This window comes from Dufourea novaeangliae, unplaced genomic scaffold, assembly GCF_001272555.1.
Source record: "Dufourea novaeangliae isolate 0120121106 unplaced genomic scaffold, ASM127255v1 scaffold48, whole genome shotgun sequence".
NCBI classification, from domain to species: Eukaryota; Metazoa; Arthropoda; class Insecta; order Hymenoptera; family Halictidae; genus Dufourea; species Dufourea novaeangliae.
This window is the reverse complement of record NW_015373938.1, coordinates 1,189,181-1,212,234: the sequence shown is the minus strand read 5'-3', so window position 1 is coordinate 1,212,234 and position 23,054 is coordinate 1,189,181. Positions and strand designations below refer to the sequence as shown.

General features: G+C 32.1%; 4 protein-coding genes across 6 annotated transcripts; 3 read left to right on the top strand and 1 right to left on the bottom strand.

The window, feature by feature from the left end:
* Positions 1-1,240: 1,240 nt before the first annotated feature.
* LOC107185578 (eukaryotic translation initiation factor 4E-binding protein 2) lies at positions 1,241-6,674 on the top strand. 3 transcript variants are annotated; one of them, XM_015573290.1, is made up of 4 exons: positions 1,241-1,382; positions 1,695-1,853; positions 5,623-5,778; positions 6,370-6,674. In XM_015573290.1, exons 2-4 carry the CDS (start codon positions 1,712-1,714, stop codon positions 6,417-6,419), a joined length of 348 nt encoding a protein of 115 aa, XP_015428776.1. In that variant the 5' UTR covers positions 1,241-1,382; positions 1,695-1,711; the 3' UTR covers positions 6,420-6,674. The 3 variants fall into 3 exon arrangements, with proteins under 3 accessions (XP_015428776.1, XP_015428775.1, XP_015428777.1); XM_015573289.1 differs by having other exon boundaries at positions 1,241-1,401; XM_015573291.1 differs by lacking the exon at positions 1,241-1,382 and adding an exon at positions 1,524-1,590.
* Positions 6,675-7,121: 447 nt separating this feature from the next.
* On the bottom strand, positions 7,122-7,811 carry LOC107185502 (stimulator of interferon genes protein). The gene has a single exon (XM_015573195.1). The coding sequence runs from the start codon at positions 7,785-7,787 to the stop codon at positions 7,122-7,124; it is 666 nt and encodes a 221-aa protein (XP_015428681.1). The 5' UTR covers positions 7,788-7,811.
* A 2,590-nt stretch (positions 7,812-10,401) lies between these two features.
* Positions 10,402-15,039, top strand: LOC107185580 (mediator of RNA polymerase II transcription subunit 26). Its single transcript, XM_015573293.1, has 4 exons — positions 10,402-10,654; positions 12,216-12,290; positions 12,425-12,700; positions 13,739-15,039. The coding sequence occupies exons 1-4, from the start codon at positions 10,592-10,594 to the stop codon at positions 14,927-14,929; spliced, it is 1,605 nt and encodes a 534-aa protein (XP_015428779.1). The 5' UTR covers positions 10,402-10,591; the 3' UTR covers positions 14,930-15,039.
* A 5,491-nt stretch (positions 15,040-20,530) lies between these two features.
* Positions 20,531-23,054, top strand: LOC107185565 (ras-like protein 2). The gene is made up of 4 exons (XM_015573272.1): positions 20,531-20,954; positions 22,165-22,252; positions 22,578-22,789; positions 22,860-23,054. Exons 1-4 carry the CDS (start codon positions 20,850-20,852, stop codon positions 23,052-23,054), a joined length of 600 nt encoding a protein of 199 aa, XP_015428758.1. The 5' UTR covers positions 20,531-20,849.

Here is a 23,054-nt window from a genome sequence, read left to right as displayed (position 1 = left end):
GTACAATGTTATTTTCAATTAGTTTTTTTTCACAAAACAACACAAAACATGTCCCCCGCATTACATTGAACACCACAATGGCTGAGTTCAGAAGATACAATTTGATACAACTGGATTATGCAGTCTGGATACAACACCGTTGCGAATTCAAAACGGTGATCAGTTTTGCTGTTCTGCTGAACAGCATGGTGATACTGCCGAGTGTTATTTACAAAATATTATATTGAAATAAAAAAAATTATGGATGCACATCTACTAATTGGTTTCGATTATGGATTAGATTTAAATCTAATCAAAATGTTAATTGATAATTTAAAAGAACCAATAAATAATGATTTATATATATATATATATATATATATACACTAAACGCCAAATAAGTAATAACTGAACGTGGAGTTAGAGCGAGAAATGAGGATTAAGTTGAAGCAATAATTTCGTTATTTTCTAATAATTTATTTGAGGAACATATTCGAATGTCGCGCATAAGTTTTGAAGTAAACAAGTAAAAATATTTCCACTTAGGGTAATAGTATACAATTCGGTTGGTATCTCCGATTTTCTTCAAACTTTAATATGTTGAAAGGGGCTGTCTAAAAGGCAAAATTATCATTTTAAAAAATGTCGCAAACAATTATAAGTACATTTAATTTCAAGGTAACTTTGTAACCGAAATCTAACCTACACGTCATTATAAATGCAGATTAAGTGAAAGAATTATTTAATTGTTTATTTTCAAAGCATTATATACAGATCAGAGTTGGTTAGAACTCGTTTAATAAAAAAAAATAATTTTCAACATTGTGACTTTTTTAAAATATTTTGCCTTTTTAGAGAGCCCCCTTCGATATATTAAAGTTTGAAGAAAATCGAAGATACCGACCGATTGTACACCCGCGAGCAAACTCTGCTTTCGCTAAGGGAAAAAATGGCGAAGGGTAAGGGCCTCCCGCCATTTAATAAATTTATTTCAACAACTGATATAAATGTTAAATTGAATGTGAATTTGGCATGAATTCCAATAATTCTCCCTACGTTACTTTTTCCCCTAGTGGAAGCCGAGTTTGCTCGTGAGGGTACATTATTATCCAATTTAGTGATAGTTTTAAATAAAACGCCGTTGTGGTTGTATTGTGCCTCGAACATTATATTGTTTGATATTGTTTATGATAGTGCCTGATAGTGTCTGGAAGTTACCAGCAGTTACCAGGCCTGGCATGTTTGTTCCGTTCCGTTTCGTAGACGTCGCTGAGAACACTTCTCTGAATATTTCCACAGTTTTTTAGAAGCTCCGGGAGGAGAGGGAAAAGTGGTGAACTTACATAAAACAATTACTTATCGCGTGGTGTTAATGAGTCTTTGAATTGTTGAACGCGATTCAGGTTCGTTTTCATAGTCTACGTACGTGTTTATATTTGCTCAAACTTATTTTAAACATAGACCATAATAGTGTTTAAAAATCGCGGGCATAAAACCTGTAAACTCGCGGGCCGATTTTCTGTTTACTTTTTACTTAACTTACAGTCTTACAGTATTTATATCTAGTTTAAAATCGGAGCGGAGAACGTGTCGTTTTTCACGAATTACGCAGTACGATTCGTTGTCAACAGAACGGACGAATCGTTCATAAATCTTCTTATTATTTTCCACGTAATTTCTCGTACTAAATATACTTTTTTTTTCTCTGTGCAAAGAAACCTAAAAATCAAGCATGTCTGCATCACCCATCGCTAGGCAGGCTACTCAGAGCCAAAGTATACCTTTGAAAAAAATACTGTTCACTGATCCTAGTCAGTTACCCGCTGATTACTCGTCCACCCCTGGCGGAACGCTTTTTTCAACCACACCCGGAGGTCAGTGCTTTTGTTTTTCATTAATATAATCTTGTTTGCTGATACAGTCAGCATGGAACTTTAACCTTAGAAATACCAAGGGGGAGTTGTCGTATTTACTCCAGTACACGTCTGCGTAAACGTATTTTTTGTTTTATTTGTCTACTTAAAATATGTTGAATATAATTATATTATGAAACTTTTAGTAGCATAAATTGAATCATGTTAATATGAATATAAAATGAGCATATATGTAGCAAAAATATAGTTTGTACATGAGTAAACTGTCATTTACAACGTCTAGACTTGGAAAACCAAACTAGTTGTTAGGAAAAATGTGCTATATATTTACTAATCCAGTCGATTTTTCTAAACATTAAACTTTATTTACTCAAAAGTGTATGGCTAAAATTTAACTAATGGTTTGTACACATATCTAATCGCCATTCTGCACAGTTTCACTGAAATTAGCTTGGGACAGTCCTAAATCTCCTTTTGTCAATTTTTGCATCGGTTAATTCAGATCTAATACTGTTCACTTCAAAAGCCTTTTCTCTTCTTTTAACCATATAACAGCAGACCATAAAACATAGGTGTGGTAGAGCAATGTGGGATTACTTTTAACTTGTATTAAAGTTTTCATTTTATATAATGTTAAATTTCTCTTTAGATATTCAATATTCATTGAATATTTATGAGATATTAGAAAACAAAACTTGTTAAAGAAATATAATAATTCTATAAATATATTACCTATTTTGTTTATATACAGTGTATACATAAAATAATATTTTCTTTTATCTTATGCTGTTTGCATATGTGACTCAGATATTTCACACAATATACGTTGTCTTCTCAGCTACATTTTAGAGATAAACTTGGATCAAAAATGACCTAGCATCAGCAGGGCAAGGGTTAATACATTACAGATAATATAAAAGGATAAGGCTCGTGGTTTTTTTATTTGTATTATATTTATTACATATTTCATTGGAAGCTGAGAAATATTTAAATTAGGTGCAATTATGAATGAAACATGTGTATCTCTTTAACTCTTCAAGTGTCATTTCAAAAGATAAATAACAAAATATTTGTAATTTGAAGTTTTTAGAGACACAGTTGATTGTGTTATAAGTTCAACATTTTTAATATGAAATCAGTCTTCCGTCATAGGTGTTGAGTATATTAGGACACTGTCATGATGACAAAATCTAATTATGTTGCCTTACAACATTATCAACTTCCTCAACCACATACTCAAGAATACTTAAAGATTTTTTTGAATCTTGTTTCCAAGCCACAATTATTAATTCAATGATTCCAATATAGAAAATTTTTCCCTGTATTATAATAAAACCAACAAATAAGAGACAATGGTAAAGAATTTGTTCTTCCTTTCACAGATTTTGATAATAATATGTATAATTGTCCAGTTTATCTAAACTGATTTTTAGGACAAAAAAACCATAGTTTATCGATAATCTGTTCAATTCATGTATTTATCTGAAGTAACATATTTTTGTCTAAGGCTATTTAAATGAATAGCACTATAGACAAGATATCATAGATCTTCCATGTATAATAAAATAAGACAAAAATCAAGAATAACAAAATTGTCATTGAGCATCTGTTCTTTAGTTATAAGCATTTAAAAATGAAGATGAAAACTGCCTGAAATTCGGCAATTTGCGGACAACTAGCGAGCATAAGGCAACTGAAGAAAGGAGTCTACAGTTGCTGTAAAAAGTTGGTAGGGACCACAAACATATTATAGAACTGTCGGAATTTTGACGATATCTATTTGCCCTTGCTATAGGAATTTCTTGCACAGCATTAAATCTACCTACTCCATGAAACTACTATTACTCCTCACGAGCCAAAATCCAATCATCCAATCTGGATCCATATCTGGTCATTCTTGTGTCATTCTTGTGTCTGCATTTCAACCACCTTCGTTTTCACTAAACCCAGTCACATTATATGGGACTTCTAGAAGTGACCAAATTCTGACAACAGTGCACTTGGAATAACGAAAGTTACGTGTTTTATGATCGATGGTTTTTTATAAACTGTGGGCAACTGTGGGGCATTATACGTCAAGCCGATTAATGCTTCCTCTAGAGGAAAAAGTAACGTAGGAAAGGGCCTCCTACCATTTAGTATTGAGAATTATTGAAATTTATGTCAAATTAACATTCAACTTAACATTTATTTCGGTACTTGAAATAAATTTATCAAACGATAGGAGGCCCTTACCCCTACATTTCTTTTTCCCCTAGTGGAAGCCCGAGTTTGCTCTTAAGTGTACCCTCACGAGCAAATTCGGTTTCTGCTACGGGAAAAAGTGGCGTAAGAGAAGGGCCTTCTACCAGTTGGTAAATTTATTTCAGTTACCGAAACAAATGTTAAATTGAATATTAATTTAGCATAAATTTCAGTAATTCCCAAGACCAAATGGTAGATAGCCCTTTCCTTATGCCATTTGGCAAAATTTATTTCAAGTACTGAAATAAATGTTAAACCGAATGTTAATTTGGCATAAATTTCAGTAACTCTCAAAATTAAATGGTAGAGGGCCCTTCGTCTACCCCACTTTTTCCCCTAGTGGAAACCGGGTTTATTCGCAAAGGTAGATAGGCCCCTCTCTTCAGCGTCCTGTACTTGCGAGTTGTCTGTGGATTCCCTAGTTTCAGGCAGATGTTACTCTAATTTTTAAAAACAGTAATTCTGTAACTCTTAATTTTTGTCTTTATTTTATTATATAGAATCACCCCTTAAATTTTTTGGCACCTGTTATTGAACACTCTGAATGACTCTATGTGTATCGCATTAATTAATTACTGAAGTGACTAATCAAAATTATTGTGCTTATAGACATCTCTTGCAATTGATCATAACTTTTGAGCGATATAATTATTAAAAAGTTTGTATTTCTTTATTAATATATTATCAATACACATCTTAATAGGTCAGTGTATAGTGTGCATGTATACAAGGGGAAGTTTGTAAATATTTGTAATTAAACTAATTTTAAATAAAATATTATTCTATAATTATAATTGTTATTATAATTTTGTAAAAGCTGCAGATAAAAGGAGATAAAGAAACATTTAATGAAATCACATATTCATTTGCATTGGTAAGTACACACTGATTCAATTTTTGGTAGATCAATGCAGTAACGCACTTATGTAATATATTTTCTGCACACTACTATAATTGTTAAGTTATAAGATATAGTATGACATATCTGTGTCATTTCAGTTTTAATAATTAAGGTTTAATTAGAACTCTGAATTACAGTGTTAGTTTGAACCACTTAAATACATTTAACTATACATAATTTTCAAAGCTTCTAAATTATTTAACATTTTTATTGCCTTATTACAATAGCAAATGACAAATCAAATATAATGGAAGAATGGTTATCTAAAAAACCTCATTACCCAGTAGTACACGATTTTTATTAGATCTAAAAGTTAAATCACTATAAAAAATTAATAATTGCTTCAGAAAAATAATTTATTTACATATTATTTAGTCTAATCTGTTGTATCAGATATTTTTCACTCATATTTGCAACAATAACCCGGAAACGAAGCCTTTACGCAATTTTGTTTTCTTGATTTCCGTCCTAGTTTGGAATGTAGAATTGCCACTTAAAATTTTGACGTTTGCATAAGGAAGATAAAAATCTATCAGGCGAGAGAGTATTGACAATCATGAATGAATGACTGGTTTCGTAGAAAAATGTAAAAAGAATTAATTTGCACAAATATAAATTGTACAGGTACCCGCATAGTTTATGAACGTGATTTCTTGATGAATTTACAAAATTCTCCCATCTCTCGAACACCACCTCAGAATATATCATCTATACCAGCGGAATTACTGAAAAACACACCTTTGAACAGTACAGCACCTGTGAAAACTCAAACTAACAGAGGTTAGTATCCTGTAATTGACTTTGTGGTCGGAGATGTAAAATTACTTTAAAGTCGTAACTACAATGTGGACGTTCATAGAAATATAGAATTTTATAGGTTAATTTACAGAAACTGAAATCTTTTTAAATTTTATTAAATTTGCAGTGTAATTATAACACTTGACCTATTATATTTTCATTTTTCTATATACTTGTATATCTATCATTTTGATACATGCTAGTTGTGATGCGGTTAATGATAAAAGTTAAAAACAAAAGTAACAGATTGTATTTTTTTCTGTCACTTGTATGTACATGTAATTGTTTAAATAAAATTCAAAAAGTATATATATATTCTTATCCGGCAGTAATGTAAAATATACAATTACAAAGTGTCCATACTAATCATATATGTGAGTACATATATGATTTAATATTTTTTGCTCGTAATTATTACAATAAAACATTCGTTAACAAATTAAGAAACCATTAATTCAATTGACTGCTACAATGTGTCCCGAATATGGATAAAATATAGTTGACTATGTGTTTAAATGAAAAAATAAATAAAATAATATATCTAATCAAATCTTTGCATGTAATGTGTTACAGATACCCCAGTGATTGAGGAAACTGCGGAACAGTTTGAAATGGATATGTAAAAAGAATCTGTGATTGCAATGTGTTTACATTGTATCAGCCATTTCTGTGAATAGTAATAATCAATTTAAATAAGGAAAATGTATTAGTAATGTACCTTTCTGTATAAATGCACTATCGGACACCTTATATGTAGGTATAAGTTTCAAAACAGTGTCATCTGACAATATTAAATATAATTGACACAGTGATAATAATTCATCCAATTAGTCGTCAGTGAAGATAAATAGAAATATTACAATAAATGCATTATTTTATATACTGTATTGCAAAAATTGGTATCATTATTAATAAATAATATTTTGACATTACACACAGACACTTCATAGATAATTTTCAGGTTATTTCCTATATTTATTTTACATGTCCACATTGAGGTGAAATTTTTCATAGCTATTTGTATTATTCACGATTGCTTCTTTACTTCTAAAATACATGTATGTATCCTAGTTTTCTGTTTATATATGATGGACTAAAATTTAGTAAAATGGAGGATACTTTTTGGTCTCATTTATTACAATTTATAACAATTTAGAAATTAATCTGTACATTTATATTAATAAAACTTGTCATTGTGTAATTTTTACATAGTATAGTTTCGAGCACTTATAATAATCACTCATTATAATAATCTAATTACAAAACTTTTATTTTTTCTTAACTAACATAGTTTCATACTGATTGTCAACTGTGTATTTATAGTGTCAAGTGTGCTCTGGACCATAAATTTGAGATAACCTGTTTATAATAACTTGTGCAACATTAACTTTGGTACCGTTATCATTATAATCATTATAATAAATTAATTCACAGATATCTGTACATTCTGGGTCGTTATCTATTAAATATTTCAATTTTTTATAGAAACTTTTTATAATATCTCTGTTATACTTCTGGTAGACATTCGTCTCAGTATGATTATGTTTTAGAACTTCGTAGAATGTTACCAGAGGTGTAGCACCCTCTGCCACTACATAGAGAGGCTTGGAATTTAATCTCACACCATTCTGATAAATTTTATACACATTATTACGATACTTCCTTCCCTTTACTCCCGCTCGATCGCGTTGTTCTTCTTCTAACTCAACTACACTTTCCATCCACTTATAAGAAGCTTCTTTTAAATCTGGTGGAATATATGACGACGAAGGAATTAAAATCAATAATTTGTGAGTAGCCAACGTTATGTTATGGCTATCTTCGATGTTCTCAATTTTTTCTACCAGACCTTTATGAAGAGTACCAGTAGAAGGCAGTACAAGTCTCAAATATCCGTAATAATAACTGAATGCCATACCAGTTCCATAATCCAGACCCTGCATCGCATCAATCATAGAAATATGTTCACTTTTCCATTTAAGGAAGTTCATAATCTTCAGGAGCACAAACGAGAACACACCACAAACAATGCTTCTGAATATATTCAGTTTGTTTAAGCTGTTACAAAACTCTTCGTATCTACTAACAATGATAATTATAAAAATTATTATGTGAACACAATAGATTATCATGAACGATAACTGAAATGTGTCTTTTGTTGTAACAACACTTTCAAAAGACTCATCGAAAAACCAGTTTTGGAAAAATTTCATCAAAAGATCTACAGTCATGAATAACATATTAAAAGTTAATAACATGAATAAATGATCTTTTACAGTGGCTAATGCACTTTCGTTTCCCATTTGGTAAATATACATTGGTGTTATCACAATTATACAACTAATCAGGAAAACAGTTATTTTATTGTTTACTTCACTTCTCATATCCTGGTGGTGTCTTGTATCTCCTTCCTTCTAGATAAAAGAAATTAACCACATGTATTTAATGTTGTCATTCGTTTAAATATTAATTAATGATTTACATTACAATTTTCATGCACAAAACAGATGTTTTCTCGATGTTCATCGATTTAAATTACACGTAAACCATTTTACAGATGCACGATACTACGCGTATTTCCATGTGAAGTCATTATTGTATACGTTAAACTGGTTAAATATCTTCGAAACACAATGGCAATTGAACATGTATATGATCGGTCGCATCTATTATATATAATGAACTTGTAATAAGCTTTCAGATAACCTCTTCTAATGCATTTCTTAAACTAAAACGTTATATTACATCTCTATACCGTTAAATGTCAAAACGTTTAACTAAATTTCTTCACTTTTTAATCATTAGCACAGTAATGCAAATGTAATATGTAAAAAAAATTTATTTTGTGTGAAATGAATAGGTTATCTTCTTCAGCGAATACTCGTAGTGTCGTATATAGTATAGGTATATATGGTTATACACAGTACACGTATATATGTCTGTATATATATATATCCTTGAAAAAGTCAAGCATTTTTCAAATTAATTTATATACAATTAATTAAGTATTTAGAATAATACATATTCAGTCAACGAAATTTAATGAGAAAGATTAGACAGAATCTGAAAAGATTTAACAGTGTAGAATTAAAAGATTTAGAGAGCCGTACGTTTTATTTATCCTCATTCTGTTGAAGTGAAAATGTTATAAAATCCATGTACGCTAGGAAACAAGTTCAATCACATTTGTATATCCTCAAACATTTCAAATTTCTAAAATGTAATATTTAATAGTTTTAAGTTAAATTTAAAACACTTAGATAACTGATGTGATTAATAAAATATGAAATATTTACAATTAAATTTAGTAAAATGACTATTTATACAGAGTATCCACAATTTATACACAATGAATTATATTTTTTTTTGATACGATAATCGGGCAAGATCTCGATATTCTGTTATGTTAGTCTGTATTATGATAGTTCTGTTAACCCTTTGCATTCGGAATTTCTAATTTTCCATATATTTTGTCGTTTTAGAGGCGACAGTCGAGTGTAAAGGGTTAATATATAATAAGTCAAATCGAGTCTCGGAATTCCAAGCAATACGTTCGATCTTGTACGAATTTTTCCGTCCGTCTTGAAACCATAATTTCAGGTACCCACACACCCTTATTGTTTTTCACAATGTCTCTTGGACGATAAAGCGGACAACTATATTAACTTCCGGTTACACCGTTAAACAAAGTAGATTCCTGCTCCAAACAACAAACAGTAACCGTAATGCGAGCTCTCCCCTATATCGGAATATTTAATGGTCGATTTGCAGCGCCAGGCTTAACTGGGACACGTTTATTCGTACAATAATCACAAATAATTTTGAGTATTTCACAATATCCCAATAATATTTTAATTAATAAAATGTAAATAGATTTGAGAAAAATCGTTTCTTCTCTCCTATCATCCACTAGTAGGTATCGTATTCTATATTAAAAGTAATTTAAATTGATAGATAATTGCACTGGAAACTGTAATACACTCTGTTTAACTGCACAAACAAATGCACTAGTAGATACAATACAAGCGAAATATGTATACTTAATCATACACAACCTAAATTTTTAATTAAAAACGTATTTTAATCAAAGGAACGAATATAATTGTTTCCCGTAAAAAACACTATTTAGGTTAAGCGCGAATGGAGCGAACGTACATCAAACGCGCGAACACTGCCGAAACTGTCGCAGTACTTCGTAAATAGTTCGTCTCACTCGAACTGGCGCTGCGGATTGGCCATTGAATATCACGGTACAAGAGAGAAAGCACTCATTTCGGCTGACGACCACTAGATGGTTGGAATAGGGTAGACAACTGGTTTTTACTATTAATACTATACACGTAATTGAAAAATAAAATTTAAGCTGTGTCAAACTCTCACGAATCACATATACGATTTATGAGATGAAAAATGGTTAGGTTATTATAGGTCAAGGGCATGATTTTTACCACCGGCGCATCTGACGTGAACTACGGAAAGTTCATATCGCGTTCAGCGCCATTCGATCGGTAGTGGGGATGGATGAGAGGTGTGGTAATGGTCGGGAGTCTCATCCAACCACGAGAGGAGCTAGTAGCGCTTGCCTCGCGCAGTATGTGGCGGCGTGGGGCTAGGGACGATGCATGGGCTGCGACTAGGAGGCACTTGGGAGGCAGGGAGGGCATGCGAGCGGAGCACAGTTCAGTAGTCGCCATTGCAAGTCCCCCCGTGCTCTCGTATTCGTGACACTCGTACGCGTGGAGCCGATTTTCCGCTAACCTAATCTCCCCGCGAGGGCCCTAAGTGTGCCCCCCCGATGCAGAGATATTGCACCGAGCTCACCGAAAGATTGTTGAAATCTCTTGACAAGGAATACAATGTAAGTAGCGGAATGAATCCGCGATGCGCCATCCGTCCGCTCACGCAAACGGCTATCGGGCCACTCTCGATCCCCCGTGCGCCGTGTGCCTGTACCAGTGGCGTGCGCGAGAGTCACTAAGAATGTAGTGTAGCGGCGGCTCCGCGTGTGAGTGAGTAATACGTTTCCTGTGTGTACGTACGATGCCAGTCCGGCGAATCTCTTCTCTGTGGCACGAGTGTGTGCACCGTCGGGAGCGTAAACGCATTCTCGACTACCTGGAGCATAACCTCTTAATATTGCAACGAAATGGTTCAAAATCGAGATGAGATGTTTAAACAGACCCACTCCCCCCTTCGTTCTTCCCTTTACTTTCCGTTCATTTCTTTTCTTCTCTGTAGCCTTTATTTTCGTTATAGCAGCGTCGTCATACTTTACAATACTTACACAATTGTCCTTGCACTCCTATACATATAAGTTGTTAATTAACATTGAACGATTTCGAATATTCTTCCAAAATGAGATCGCGTTCAAGTGAATTGGAATTTTTTGCTTCTGGCCCGATCGCCGTTTCGGTATACGACCGAGAATTTTCAATAAATATTTTGTACTTTAGTGTGAGTCAGATGTACCGTCGTTTGCCCCATATTTAAAGGATGTCCATGGACACGTGTTGACTATTGCATTTTATATTTGTATATATCTTGTTTATGAAAATATCGTTTGTGAATCATATGGAATATGTCAGTGTATTATTATCCGAAAGTTTATCTCTGTTATTAAAGCAGTATGATTTTATTGTTATGTAGTTATTTCAAAGTAATATGTTCCAGTGTTTCATCATAAAATCGATATTATATACTATATAATTAAAAGAAGGATAGATTTTTAATACTTTTATTGTAAAGCTATAACCACTGAATAATGTGTATCGTTGAGGGAAAATTGATAACTGATCTTAATGTAGAAGTACAGAATGTTGATAAGCAATACAGAGATTGATCTGTCAGAGGCCTGAAACTTTATGTGTATATCAATTGAGCGATGTGTCACTATACCAATACAAGTTTAACCTTTGTTTTGTTTAACTTAATGCAAACATTTTACATGATCATTAAACAATACATAAATTATTGTACAAAAATATGTAAAGTCAAACATGCAAATTTTTCTTTAAATAAAAATTTCATTGATTATATATTGTTATTTTTAATAATAGTCTTAAAATAAACAACACTTAACTTTATGTTGATATATTCAATCAGATGTTTCTTCAGTACTGCATAGTAGAACTATGTTAATCTTTCAGGTATTTTTTTAAGAAGGTATAGTTTGACAAAACTTAACATATTTGTTTCAATATTATACATTATTTATTTTGAACAATTAATTATGTAAGAAATTCATGTTTATCTTAATATAAATATTTCTTAGTTTACATGAAATCAGTACATTAACTACATCAATGAATTAGTATAATTTAAAGTAATTTGCGATTTTTATACAGATTAAATGATAATGCAAATATATCAACATATAAGGAGAAATGTTCAATTAAAGAAATACAAACAAAAATTTTTAGGTCGTCGATATGGGAGCTGTTGTGGATGTCATTACGGCCCTGGAAAAGACGGCGATCACTAAGGAATTGCTTGAGGTACTGATACATTAAATATATATAACTTTATTAATATTGTAAACTGTTTCATCTATTGCACTGTTATTTCTTGTTTTTATTTTGTACTTTTATGCGTCGTTAATAACTATTAAGTATGATATATACTACTTTAGCTTACAAGACTTGGAAAACACATTAATGAACTTCGACGAAAGACAAATAACGAAGCATTGGCCAAGCGTGCAAAGGATTTGGTACGGCGATGGCGAGACATGGTTTTACCATCCGCTAACTCTACCCCACAACCAACCCCAGCCGATACGGCACCACCTACTCTCAATGGCGCAAAACCACACAGTCCTGCACTAAGATGTTTGAAGCCGCAAAGTCCAGCATTAAGAGGGCTGAAACCTCAGAGTCCATTGTTGAGGGATACTATACCTCTTAGAGTAAGTTGTCAACTTTTACATGCTCGAATTTATTCGATATGCTATTTATTATACGATCTATGTTGAGAATATTCTGGGACTGAATTTATAAGCATGAATATAATGTATTTATATATTGGTGCTTTGTCAAAGCAGTTTTCTTCTGTATTAGTACAGTGTCTTTGGTGTCTCAGATCTTTAAATCAATTCTTAGAAGTACTTTTAGGAAGTCTCTGCTACTGTTCTGTTGTAGTTATTTAAATAGTTTTGTGTAAGAAAAAGCTGTGTAATGATAAGTGTCGAGAATATGGCATATATAGTACTATATTAAGAAAGAAGTCATGAGAAATTAGCATCAATGTATGCTTATAATATACTTATCCATACAAGTTCAAATATATAATTTAAATTTAAACATTAATTAATCATTTTCATGCACTCACGTAAGTTAACTAAGACAGTTCTAGCTGAACTACAGTTTTTGATTAGTATAGTGCAATGATATGTCTCAAAATTGACATAGGAAGATACAGGCCAGTTAGGTCTGGCTTTTCTTCATTTCTAGGAGTGCAGAAGAAAAGTGCATCTCAAACGAACAGTGTTTACCTTTATATTATTATTGTAAATACACTTGATTCTGTTTGCATACAGTATATACATTTCACAAAAATGTGTGTAAAAAAAACGATGTGAAAAAATTAAGTTTTGCATCCAGATCACAAAAAGCAATGAAAATAATACAATAAACCAATTCGGATGTGTTGAAAGAAACAATATAAAAACTATGTTAAAATCTTTAGTTGTCTTTTATGCACTTTAGAGATAAATCAATTACTTGAAAGTGTTTTAAATGCAAAATCCAAGAATTTTTTTAGAGTAATTATCTAGAAAAAGAAGTGGGAATATTTTTTTTTACAATTAAACTGAGATTGCGTTAGGTAAAAAATATTGTGGAAAAGGAGAATTAAGTGTACTGAATGTTATTATGCGTATGCAATAATTATGTCTCACGAAGTTAGCAGGCTACATGTATAAGTTTTTTTAATAATCCGTTTACAGGTGCTTAGCCCAGCTTTATCTGTGCATAGTGAACATTCACATTCTCCTAACGCATCATCAAACAAGCAGTCAATTACAGTGACCAGCAACCACAAAACAAGTTCCGATGTGACCTCTATGCTTGGCTCATCGAGCCAAAATCATGCAACGGAAGCAGTGCCACGAACTCACAGTTCCAACAAACGCCTTCGAAAAGATGATTTAAATGACCAGCATCATGATTCAGACTCAGTTACTGAAAGTGAACCGTTTAAAAAGCAACGTCTCAACGGCGAAAATATAAGTGGTAATTTAAATTTGCAAGTGCCTAGCCCGACATTTAAAGAACGAATCTCTGATCATTTCGTGGAGTCCTCCACCGATCCGGACGATTCAGGTCCAAAGAAACGTGGTCGAAAGAAAGGCAGCAAGTCTATGAAGAAGCAGCCGATATTAGAAGACCGTGTGAAAGAAAAACTAGCTAGTATCTCGAGGAATCCGAAATTAAAGACAACACAAGAACTGCTGGCTGATCTGCGGGCACGCGGTACGAATTCTAGCGTTAATTCAAGTACTCTACCTAGTCAAAACGAAGAATCGCCCAGCATGGAAGATATTTTGAGAGGCAGCAACGAACAAGTATCCAAGTTCCTTCGTTGTACGCCGAACAATTCGTCGCATAGAAATACAGTTTCAGAAAGCTTGCCGGAGAATAGGTTAAAACCTACAGAGAACTGTCATGACGTTTCATCGAAGTGTCAGGAATCGGGTGTAGTGTATAAAGAAAAATCCGTTACGAATTGTCAAAAAACACAATTGGAACAGTCACGGGAACTAACAGTGGAGGAAATACTAGCCAAGTTACCACCTATAGATCCAAGTACGATCGATTGGGGTGAAAGTGAAACAGAATTGACCGATGATCAGAACAATACTGAGTACCCACCTAGGCAAATTTCAGAGGACGACATAAAAAGGTTACACACCGAGTGTGTAGGAGGACTAAATGGAAACTTCCAACCAAAATTATCATCTTTAACTTCTACCTGTAACGAGAGACAAGAAGTAAAGGAGGGAACGTCTGAGATCAATGGTGTAAAGAATGTGTATAGCCGACCCGACGAAGAATTTCGAGAATGGCATCAGATGCTAACAAGGCCCAGTTACAATGGCCAACTCCTTCACATATTGCCTTATGTTATTATTGATTAGTAATTTTATTATCCTATTCTATTATTATTCCCAAACTTGTGAAGAATCCCTACGAAATATTAAAGAGATTGATCGATGATCACTCTATTAAACCAATTTTTGTATTGCAATTTACGATTGCTCTTTATTTCTATACATGCTCACACGTTACTACCACCCTTTATTGTCATCATTATGGTTTCCATTATTATTCGAATTGAAATCATTATTTCAGTGGTTAAATTAATCATGTTAGAGTGAACATGAAGCATCATCATCATCACCTTTATTATCATTGTTACTGTTGTTACTATTATTATTATACTATTATGATCGTTATCGTTATCATTGCTCATCATTGTGACGCGAAGTGTTTCATACAAAAAAACAATTTCACCAAAAAAAAAAATATAAATATCTGGAAAAACTTAATAACAAGATATAAAAAGAGGGACATGTGGTATAATGTGTAGCATTGTTACATGTGACAGAACAGGTCTATCTTTGTGCTCGAATGGTACTCCCTAAATGCTTCTCTTTTGTTGTGTATATTATACTAGTACCACCTTCATTGTCATTGTCATTAACATTATCGCTATAACTATAGTTATTAAAAATCAAATCCAAATTGTTGCAAAGACAAGATTCGGCACGTCATTGACTAAACAATTGCAAAATGAACACAATCGAAGGTACATGTAAATTAGTCCTCGAAACACGGAACCGCGGAGTACGATGCCAGAGTCAATTCTGATCCCAGACCGATAATATACTAACCACAGTGACAGTGTTGCTCGAATTCGGACCCTTACCGATATATCTACAGTGACGAGAAAACTCGGCTTTCGCTAAAGGAAAAAACGGTGTAGAAGTAAGGGCTTCCTACCGCTTGGTAAATTTATTTCAAGTACTGAAATAAATGTTAAACCGAATATTAATTTGGCATAAATTTCAGTAACTCCTGAGATCAAGTGATAGAAGACCTTTCTCCTGCGTCATTTTTTCTCTAGCGAAATTCGAGTCGAGTTACTCCACGAGATGAGTCAAAAATGACTCCGGCACCGTATTCGTAGGGTCTTTCTTTTTTAAAAATTATTGAAATTTTTTATAAGTATTCGAACTAGAGGACAGAGAAATAGAATAAATAATTTTTTCTAAACATTTATATAACCATTTGTATTAGACAATATGACACGCTTGATTACTTCCTATAAGTTATTCAAATGATTTCGTTCTTTTGCAAGGAAAACAGCAAGGCACACGATTCAAATGAAATATTGTACTTTGGCCTATTCAAAGAAAGAAAAATTATTTTGGAAATTATGTTTAGAGTGACATTGTATGTTTTAAAAAGAAAAACATGTGTGAAAGGTATGGATGGTCATCATGTCGTTATAGGTACCATTTGATTTATTGAAACAAATATATCATTATTTTAACATATTCTTGAAAAATCAAGTTGGGCGAAAAATTTTTGAAGAATAATTACAGCAAAAAGTTGTACCGTGCATAAATAGCAATTTTAAATGCTCGCTGACAATTCGTATTTTGTTTATGATTTGGAAATATTTATTAAAATGAATAGATACTCACAGACTGATGAATAATTATTTGAGCGTGGTAAAAGTAGTTGAACCGAATGTAACGGGGCCTTAATTAAAGTTTAAAAGAAAAATAATATTTGTCACATAAGGTATTACGTTGCATATACTTGCAGTAAAGGGAATATTGCACAAACTTGCAATGAATGAAATTCAGTTCAAGTAAACTCTAAATTTTTGTGTCTCAGTTTCATTGCATGTGTTCTTGAATACTTTCAGAAGGAACTGTTACTAAATAAAAAATTATATAAAAGTGAAACAATCATAATATAATTATATCAATGGAAAGAAGGATTTGTTACGTGCAATTTCCCATGTTCCAAATATCTCAATATTGTGTAATTTTTTAAACGTAAAAGAGATTTTATGATTTCAAACTGTAAATATATCATTCAAAATCGTAAACACCGGAACCAAAATATATTAACATTTTTCGTAATAACCAAATAACATTATGTTATGTAAAAGGAGAAAAACAAATGTACATATTATGCAACTATACCGTGTATAATGAAAGCTTTGTCAAACATTATGAATTAGAAAAGAAAATCTTTCCTTTTATATGTGTTTTAATTTTCTTTTATAATAACAATAACCTTTTGTTTGGTTTTGTTCAATCATTTCTCGTACATTTACATTTCATATTATATATTAAATTTTTACATCAAAAATTATTTGGAAAAAGGAGGAATAAATATTGCGAATCTGTTTTAAATTGAATATTGTAATAAGGATTAAAAGTAGTGAGATGTTTCCATGATAATGTAAATATACATTTTTATAGTTTCTCATATCACTTGTCCATTTCTATTGATTAAAAAGGCTTTATTTTACGAGTATATCATAAGTAATCTGTTTATACAGACATTATGTACCTTTGTATTTAATATTAAAAACGTGAATTAATATAAATTAAATACTATAACACATTCATATATTTAGTTTTTAATAGTTTCAAAGTATATATATATATATAGATATATATATATATATAGATATATATATATATATAGATATATATAGTTTGATTCGTATGTATGTATATATTTTGTGTTACTTTCAGTTAAAAACTTATTCAATATAATTTCTAAATGATTAGGTAAATATTTTTACAGTTCATCAGAAGAGATTAAAGATAATAACATATTATTTATGCTGTGATTCGTGAAAATTCTGCATTTCTAGAAACAAGACATTGCAATCAGTGCAATGAAATGGTCAGTTAAAAATACTGTTGTGAATTCTAAATGAAGACCCGTGCCTTTTGAACTTCTGCAATTCTATCTTAGCTTGATTGTTGAACAATGATGTATAAATTATGACCAAGTAAAAGAAGAACCCAACATACTAAAGCTACATTTGAAAAAATGTAATCTTAATGCGCAACGTTTAATTTCATTTAGTTATCATCCAATTAAATTACTGTTAAATTAAATACAACAAATATCTATATTTAATGTCTATCAACAATGATACAGAGGGGATTCAGTAATAAACCAAATTTTAATTATTGATATATAATCAATTTATTCCTAATGTCAATACATCACTTCAATAAAGTTCTTTACATCATTTGCATTATACTTTTTTAGTCTATACAATTAATGTTTTATGTGATTCAATGTTGCGATTGGCATTAAATTCATGTAGAATAATTATTTTCTTTTACAAATGACGTATTTTTAACTCAAGATCAAACATCCGTTATTACAACTCAATACCAGAAACATCTTGAACAATAAAAGATTGAGCATGACATTGGAATAATTTTCTTACATTAAGAAACTGTAATTTCAATAATAAAAAGAATGACGTAATTAAACATTAATTATCACCACACCGAATTTTCATACTCTTTATCCCTGTAAGAATACGATTAATTAAATTAATAATTCGTAACGCTGCCAGTAACATTTACAACATATGACCATCATACCAACCCCTTTCAAGAGCTCTGATGATTTAATTATGCTAAATAAAGAATGTATCTAGAGATAAATGTGTAACATATACACAAAACGGCCATTTGGAAAGTGTAAAGTAACAGACACTTCAGATCATGTATGATCTTAAAAAGTAACATTAAACTGACATCATTCTAGAAATATCGTACAAAGAATACATGGTATCGTATTCATTCAACTTTAGACTACATACATATGTATACACTGCGATGCAAGTCGCGCAATATTTTCTCTGGAACAGAATTGTTATATATGCGCGATTGGATAATTGAAGAATTGAAGATCGATCGATTTCTGTGTTTCTCTTTGGGGATGGGAAACGCTGTGCGATAAAACAGAAACAACAAAAATTTCCAGTCAATCTCAAGTCCGTGATGAAACGTCATGCCCCGAAAATACAACTGCAGTAAAGAAATGGCAATTCGATAAGCAAAATTACATTGTTCCAATATTATTGAAATATCCCGATCTTAAGATTTACCGTGGAATCCGTAAATTAAAAATCATAAATGTCACGTCAAAAATGCTTGCCTATGTGTTTTCACAACGTTCAATGTACCAAGGTGGTAAATGGAGTCTAAAGTGCATAATATAAAGTTATAATTTTCTACATGGAAAAAAGGGATTGAATTGTCGATAAAAAGTGGTGCAGTTTAAATTCGCAGACGCCTTCAGTTCTGTTAAATATACATTTACAGATACGTCACTTTTCTCCAGAAAGCTACTTACCCATCATCTGTTTCTTGATAAAAATATAGATCACATTACATGCGGCGTTAATAAAAAAAAATACCTTACTCGGTCGACATTTGCACTAAATGTGGAGAAAATTTGGGGGAGAACATGCATCCATTTACTTAATTGTTTTGGGTCTGTCCATTGGCGTAACTAGGTAGGAGCCAGGGTGGGCCTGCCCCCTCCCCCGCCACGGCCCTTAGAATACGAACTGAACCCCCCTTCAGAAATTATTGAAATATGTAAAAAAAAACATTCGGCAGTTGGCAAAATCTTATGTTATAAAAAATAAATACTTGGGCCTAACTGCGATACGCAACGCAACTAAGTACAAAAAATAAAATACTATCCTGATTACGTTAAAGTATTAAGCAAAATTGTATTAGAATTAAGCTGTTTAATTTTTACATTCTACTTAACTAATAATCCTGCAACATCAATTGAAGGGTCGGATGCAATTAAGGGAACTAGCGCTCGAGAATGTGAAAAATATTTTTACCGAAAAAAAACAGCAAATTGAAGCTTATATATAATAGGTTTTAATTATAGGTATCTGCTCATAATATACTCTTGATTGTAATCAATCTCAAATTTCTTTTATTCTTAAGAATTATATTTATATCCTTTTATTCTTAGTTTTAGTGTTAACCAAATTTGTAAATAATTATGGACATTAGTGGTAAGAGACTTTTTTTCTACGTCACTATTTTCCTTAGGGGAAAAATTGGCCTAGGGAAAGGGCCTTCTACCATTTGAATCGGAAGTTTCTGAAATTTATGCCAAATTAACATTCGGTGTAACATGTATTTCAGATCTTGAAATAAATTTACGAAGTGATAGAAGACTTCTTCTACGCCACTTTTTCCTTAGTGGAAGCCGAGTTTGCTCGTCGGTGGAGGGTACACCGACCTTAAAATAGTTACATTATTTACCCGACGATACATCGAACATCACAAATTAAAATGGGAGTTATCTCTTATTTTGTGATTTTCAATTATATTCAATATTTTTTTAAACGGTGTAGAGAATTGCACACTTTATGATTAAACATTTTTCCATTGGTGTCAGATCGTCTATAGAATTTGCTCGTTCCCCCCCCCCCCCCCAGAAAAAAGTTCTAGTTACGCCAATGGGTCTGTCGCGAAAGAAATCGCGCGACGTCTACCCCAGTGTATACGCAGCTGAAGTATGTATTTCAGGTAGGCATAGGCGCTTGCGAGAGGGCGGTATCGTAATAGCGGCTGCGCAATCAATCGAAATAGCGTGTGTGTACACATGCATATGTATGTAGCCCTATTATGTACATACAAGGTGGGGACATCTCTTATAGTGTCTCTCTCGCTCCGTTCATTACTACGGTTTTCAGTAACTTTGCGCGTATGAGAGACTTACGATACGTTAGTGTGCCTAGACGGTGAATAGTCGTGTTATTTGGTGCACCAAGAAAATACGAGGCGTCTGACGCGTGTGTCCACCGTTCGTAGATATATATATATATATTAAAAAAAAGGGGACCGCCCGTGGGCTTGTATGTGAACGCGCCTCGATTTTTCATTTTTCTCCACGATATACCGTGCGGTTTTCAATATGTGTCAGTGAACGTTTATCTGAAATTTCGCCAACTTCGTCGCCATACCAAAAATGTCGAAACCCGGTGACAAGCAATCCTACGCGCAGACATATAAACTGGTTGTTGTGGGTGGGGGTGGTGTCGGAAAATCTGCGATCACAATACAATTCATTCAAGTAAGTACTTTTTATGGCCAATAGGTGCACCCGATGTACGTGTGTACACTCGATACTGTGTACACATGTTATATATGTACATATATGACATGTAAGTAGTGCCCAAAAGTTTCTGGCCCAATGCAAATTTATTGGAAGACAATTAAGAAAATACTTTGTTATTAACACTGTATTATTCTTCTATATTTTAACAGACATATTTGTGTGAATAAAAAATAAATAATTTTGTACCTTACTAAGTACGTATGTGTGCATATAATAGTTCTGTGTTTAGGGAAACTTGTCGATGGTATTTGCTTTTTTTCGAAACTATCACTGGCAAATTCGAATAAAAAAAATAAAACACTTTTTTTTGTTATTTATCACGAGACCTTGGATTTCGTGTGTTTGTAGCATATATGGTTATTTCTCAATATAATAAAGAGTTAAATAAAGTTCATTTGGTACCTGACGAAATCTTTAAGAAAGTAAATGAATTACTATCTGACTCTAGTTAATGTAAATTAGCCTTCAAAAGTCTGTATTCGCGTAAATATCCGTAGTCTATATATGTATGACGTTAAAAACCTCCCTACGAACAATTTTAGAAACTCGCTCGAGAAACATTGAGAGAACGATGCCTCTAATACTGATTATGTCATACAACCACAGATTCGACATCGATATAACTACATGTATACGTATAGACTGGGAATTTTACGCGTTTATAGTATATAGAGCTACACGAAGTACAATGAAAAAAAAACAAATCTTATATAAGATTTAATCAATTTTTTATTGTACTCTTAACACATTAAAATCTTTGGGAGAAGAAAATTCTGTTTGTACTTCTATCTTTATAAAATGTAAGTTTACATAAATATCTGAAGTCTACTTATTTATTTACATTTATCATATTCCATTCAACGAAATTGCGGAATATTATTTTGATATGCTTCATGTTGTAACAAATTAAACAACTTAATATAATTTAATCAGTATCAGTAGATAAGGAATGTTACGTGTGTGGTATTCAATTTTATCTGTGACTTATCGTTTAGAAAAGAACAATTGTATTAAATTAAAAATGAATCGGAATAGCACTATTGCTACTTATTTTTATTTATAAAGACAAATACACTAACATTTACCATAACTTTTAATATCTGTTTTTATTTATCCTTCGATAATTTTATATACCTTCAGGTTTATGTTAATTAATATTTTTCAGAGTTATTTTGTAACTGATTATGATCCAACTATCGAAGATTCTTATACCAAACAATGTGTCATTGATGATGTTCCTGCAAAACTTGACAGTGAGTATATCAAGAACGATGCAATACTCTACACATATTATTGTTTCAATCTTGTTTTCTTAATTATAGTAACTTTTATAACTTATTAAATTTTATGTTGATTTTCATGCAGTTCCATAATGAAACATGGGTTTGTTATCGTAAGATTATAATTCCTTATTTATTAGAATTGAATATTTAACTAAAAAAGTTAAGATGGTCACATTCTGTACATTCGAAAAGAGTTTATAAATATATGTGTAATTATCTTAGTGTCACAGCTAACGATAGCTGTGTCACTAATGATTTGTATATAATTTTGTATATATTATATACGATTTTGTAGTATTGGACACAGCTGGTCAAGAAGAATTTAGTGCAATGCGTGAACAATACATGAGGAGTGGCGAAGGTTTCCTCCTGGTATTTTCGGTAACGGATCATCCATCGTTCGACGAAATGTTAAAATTCCATAGGCAGATTCTAAGAGTGAAAGACCGTGATGAATTTCCTATGCTTATGGTTGGTAACAAAGCGGACTTAGACCATCAAAGAGTTGTAAGTGAATTGAATGTACATAAAGAATATATAGTATTATATTATATTAATGTGATTTGGTCTATTTTAGGTGTCTGTCGAAGAGGCGCAGAATATGGCTCGCATATTAAAAATTCCATACATCGAATGTAGTGCAAAACTGAGAATGAACGTTGATCAAGCTTTTCACGAATTAGTGAAAATTGTCAGGAAGTTTCAATTATCAGAAAGACCACCGTTAAAACCGAATTATAAGAAAAATAAAAAAAAATGCTGCATGGTGTAA

Coding starts and splice junctions, on each gene's coding strand:
- LOC107185502 (XM_015573195.1), bottom strand. CDS start 7,787: ATGAACTTCCTTAAATGGAAAAGTGAACATATTTCTATGATTGATGCG.
- LOC107185565 (XM_015573272.1), top strand. CDS start 20,850: ATGTCGAAACCCGGTGACAAGCAATCCTACGCGCAGACATATAAACTG. Junction 20,955..22,164: donor TCACAATACAATTCATTCAA/GTAAGTACTTTT, acceptor AATATTTTTCAG/AGTTATTTTGTAACTGATTA. Junction 22,253..22,577: donor TGTTCCTGCAAAACTTGACA/GTGAGTATATCA, acceptor ACGATTTTGTAG/TATTGGACACAGCTGGTCAA.
- LOC107185578 (XM_015573290.1), top strand. CDS start 1,712: ATGTCTGCATCACCCATCGCTAGGCAGGCTACTCAGAGCCAAAGTATA. Junction 1,854..5,622: donor TTTTTCAACCACACCCGGAG/GTCAGTGCTTTT, acceptor TAAATTGTACAG/GTACCCGCATAGTTTATGAA. Junction 5,779..6,369: donor GAAAACTCAAACTAACAGAG/GTTAGTATCCTG, acceptor AATGTGTTACAG/ATACCCCAGTGATTGAGGAA.
- LOC107185580 (XM_015573293.1), top strand. CDS start 10,592: ATGCAGAGATATTGCACCGAGCTCACCGAAAGATTGTTGAAATCTCTT. Junction 10,655..12,215: donor CTCTTGACAAGGAATACAAT/GTAAGTAGCGGA, acceptor AAAAATTTTTAG/GTCGTCGATATGGGAGCTGT. Junction 12,291..12,424: donor TCACTAAGGAATTGCTTGAG/GTACTGATACAT, acceptor ATACTACTTTAG/CTTACAAGACTTGGAAAACA.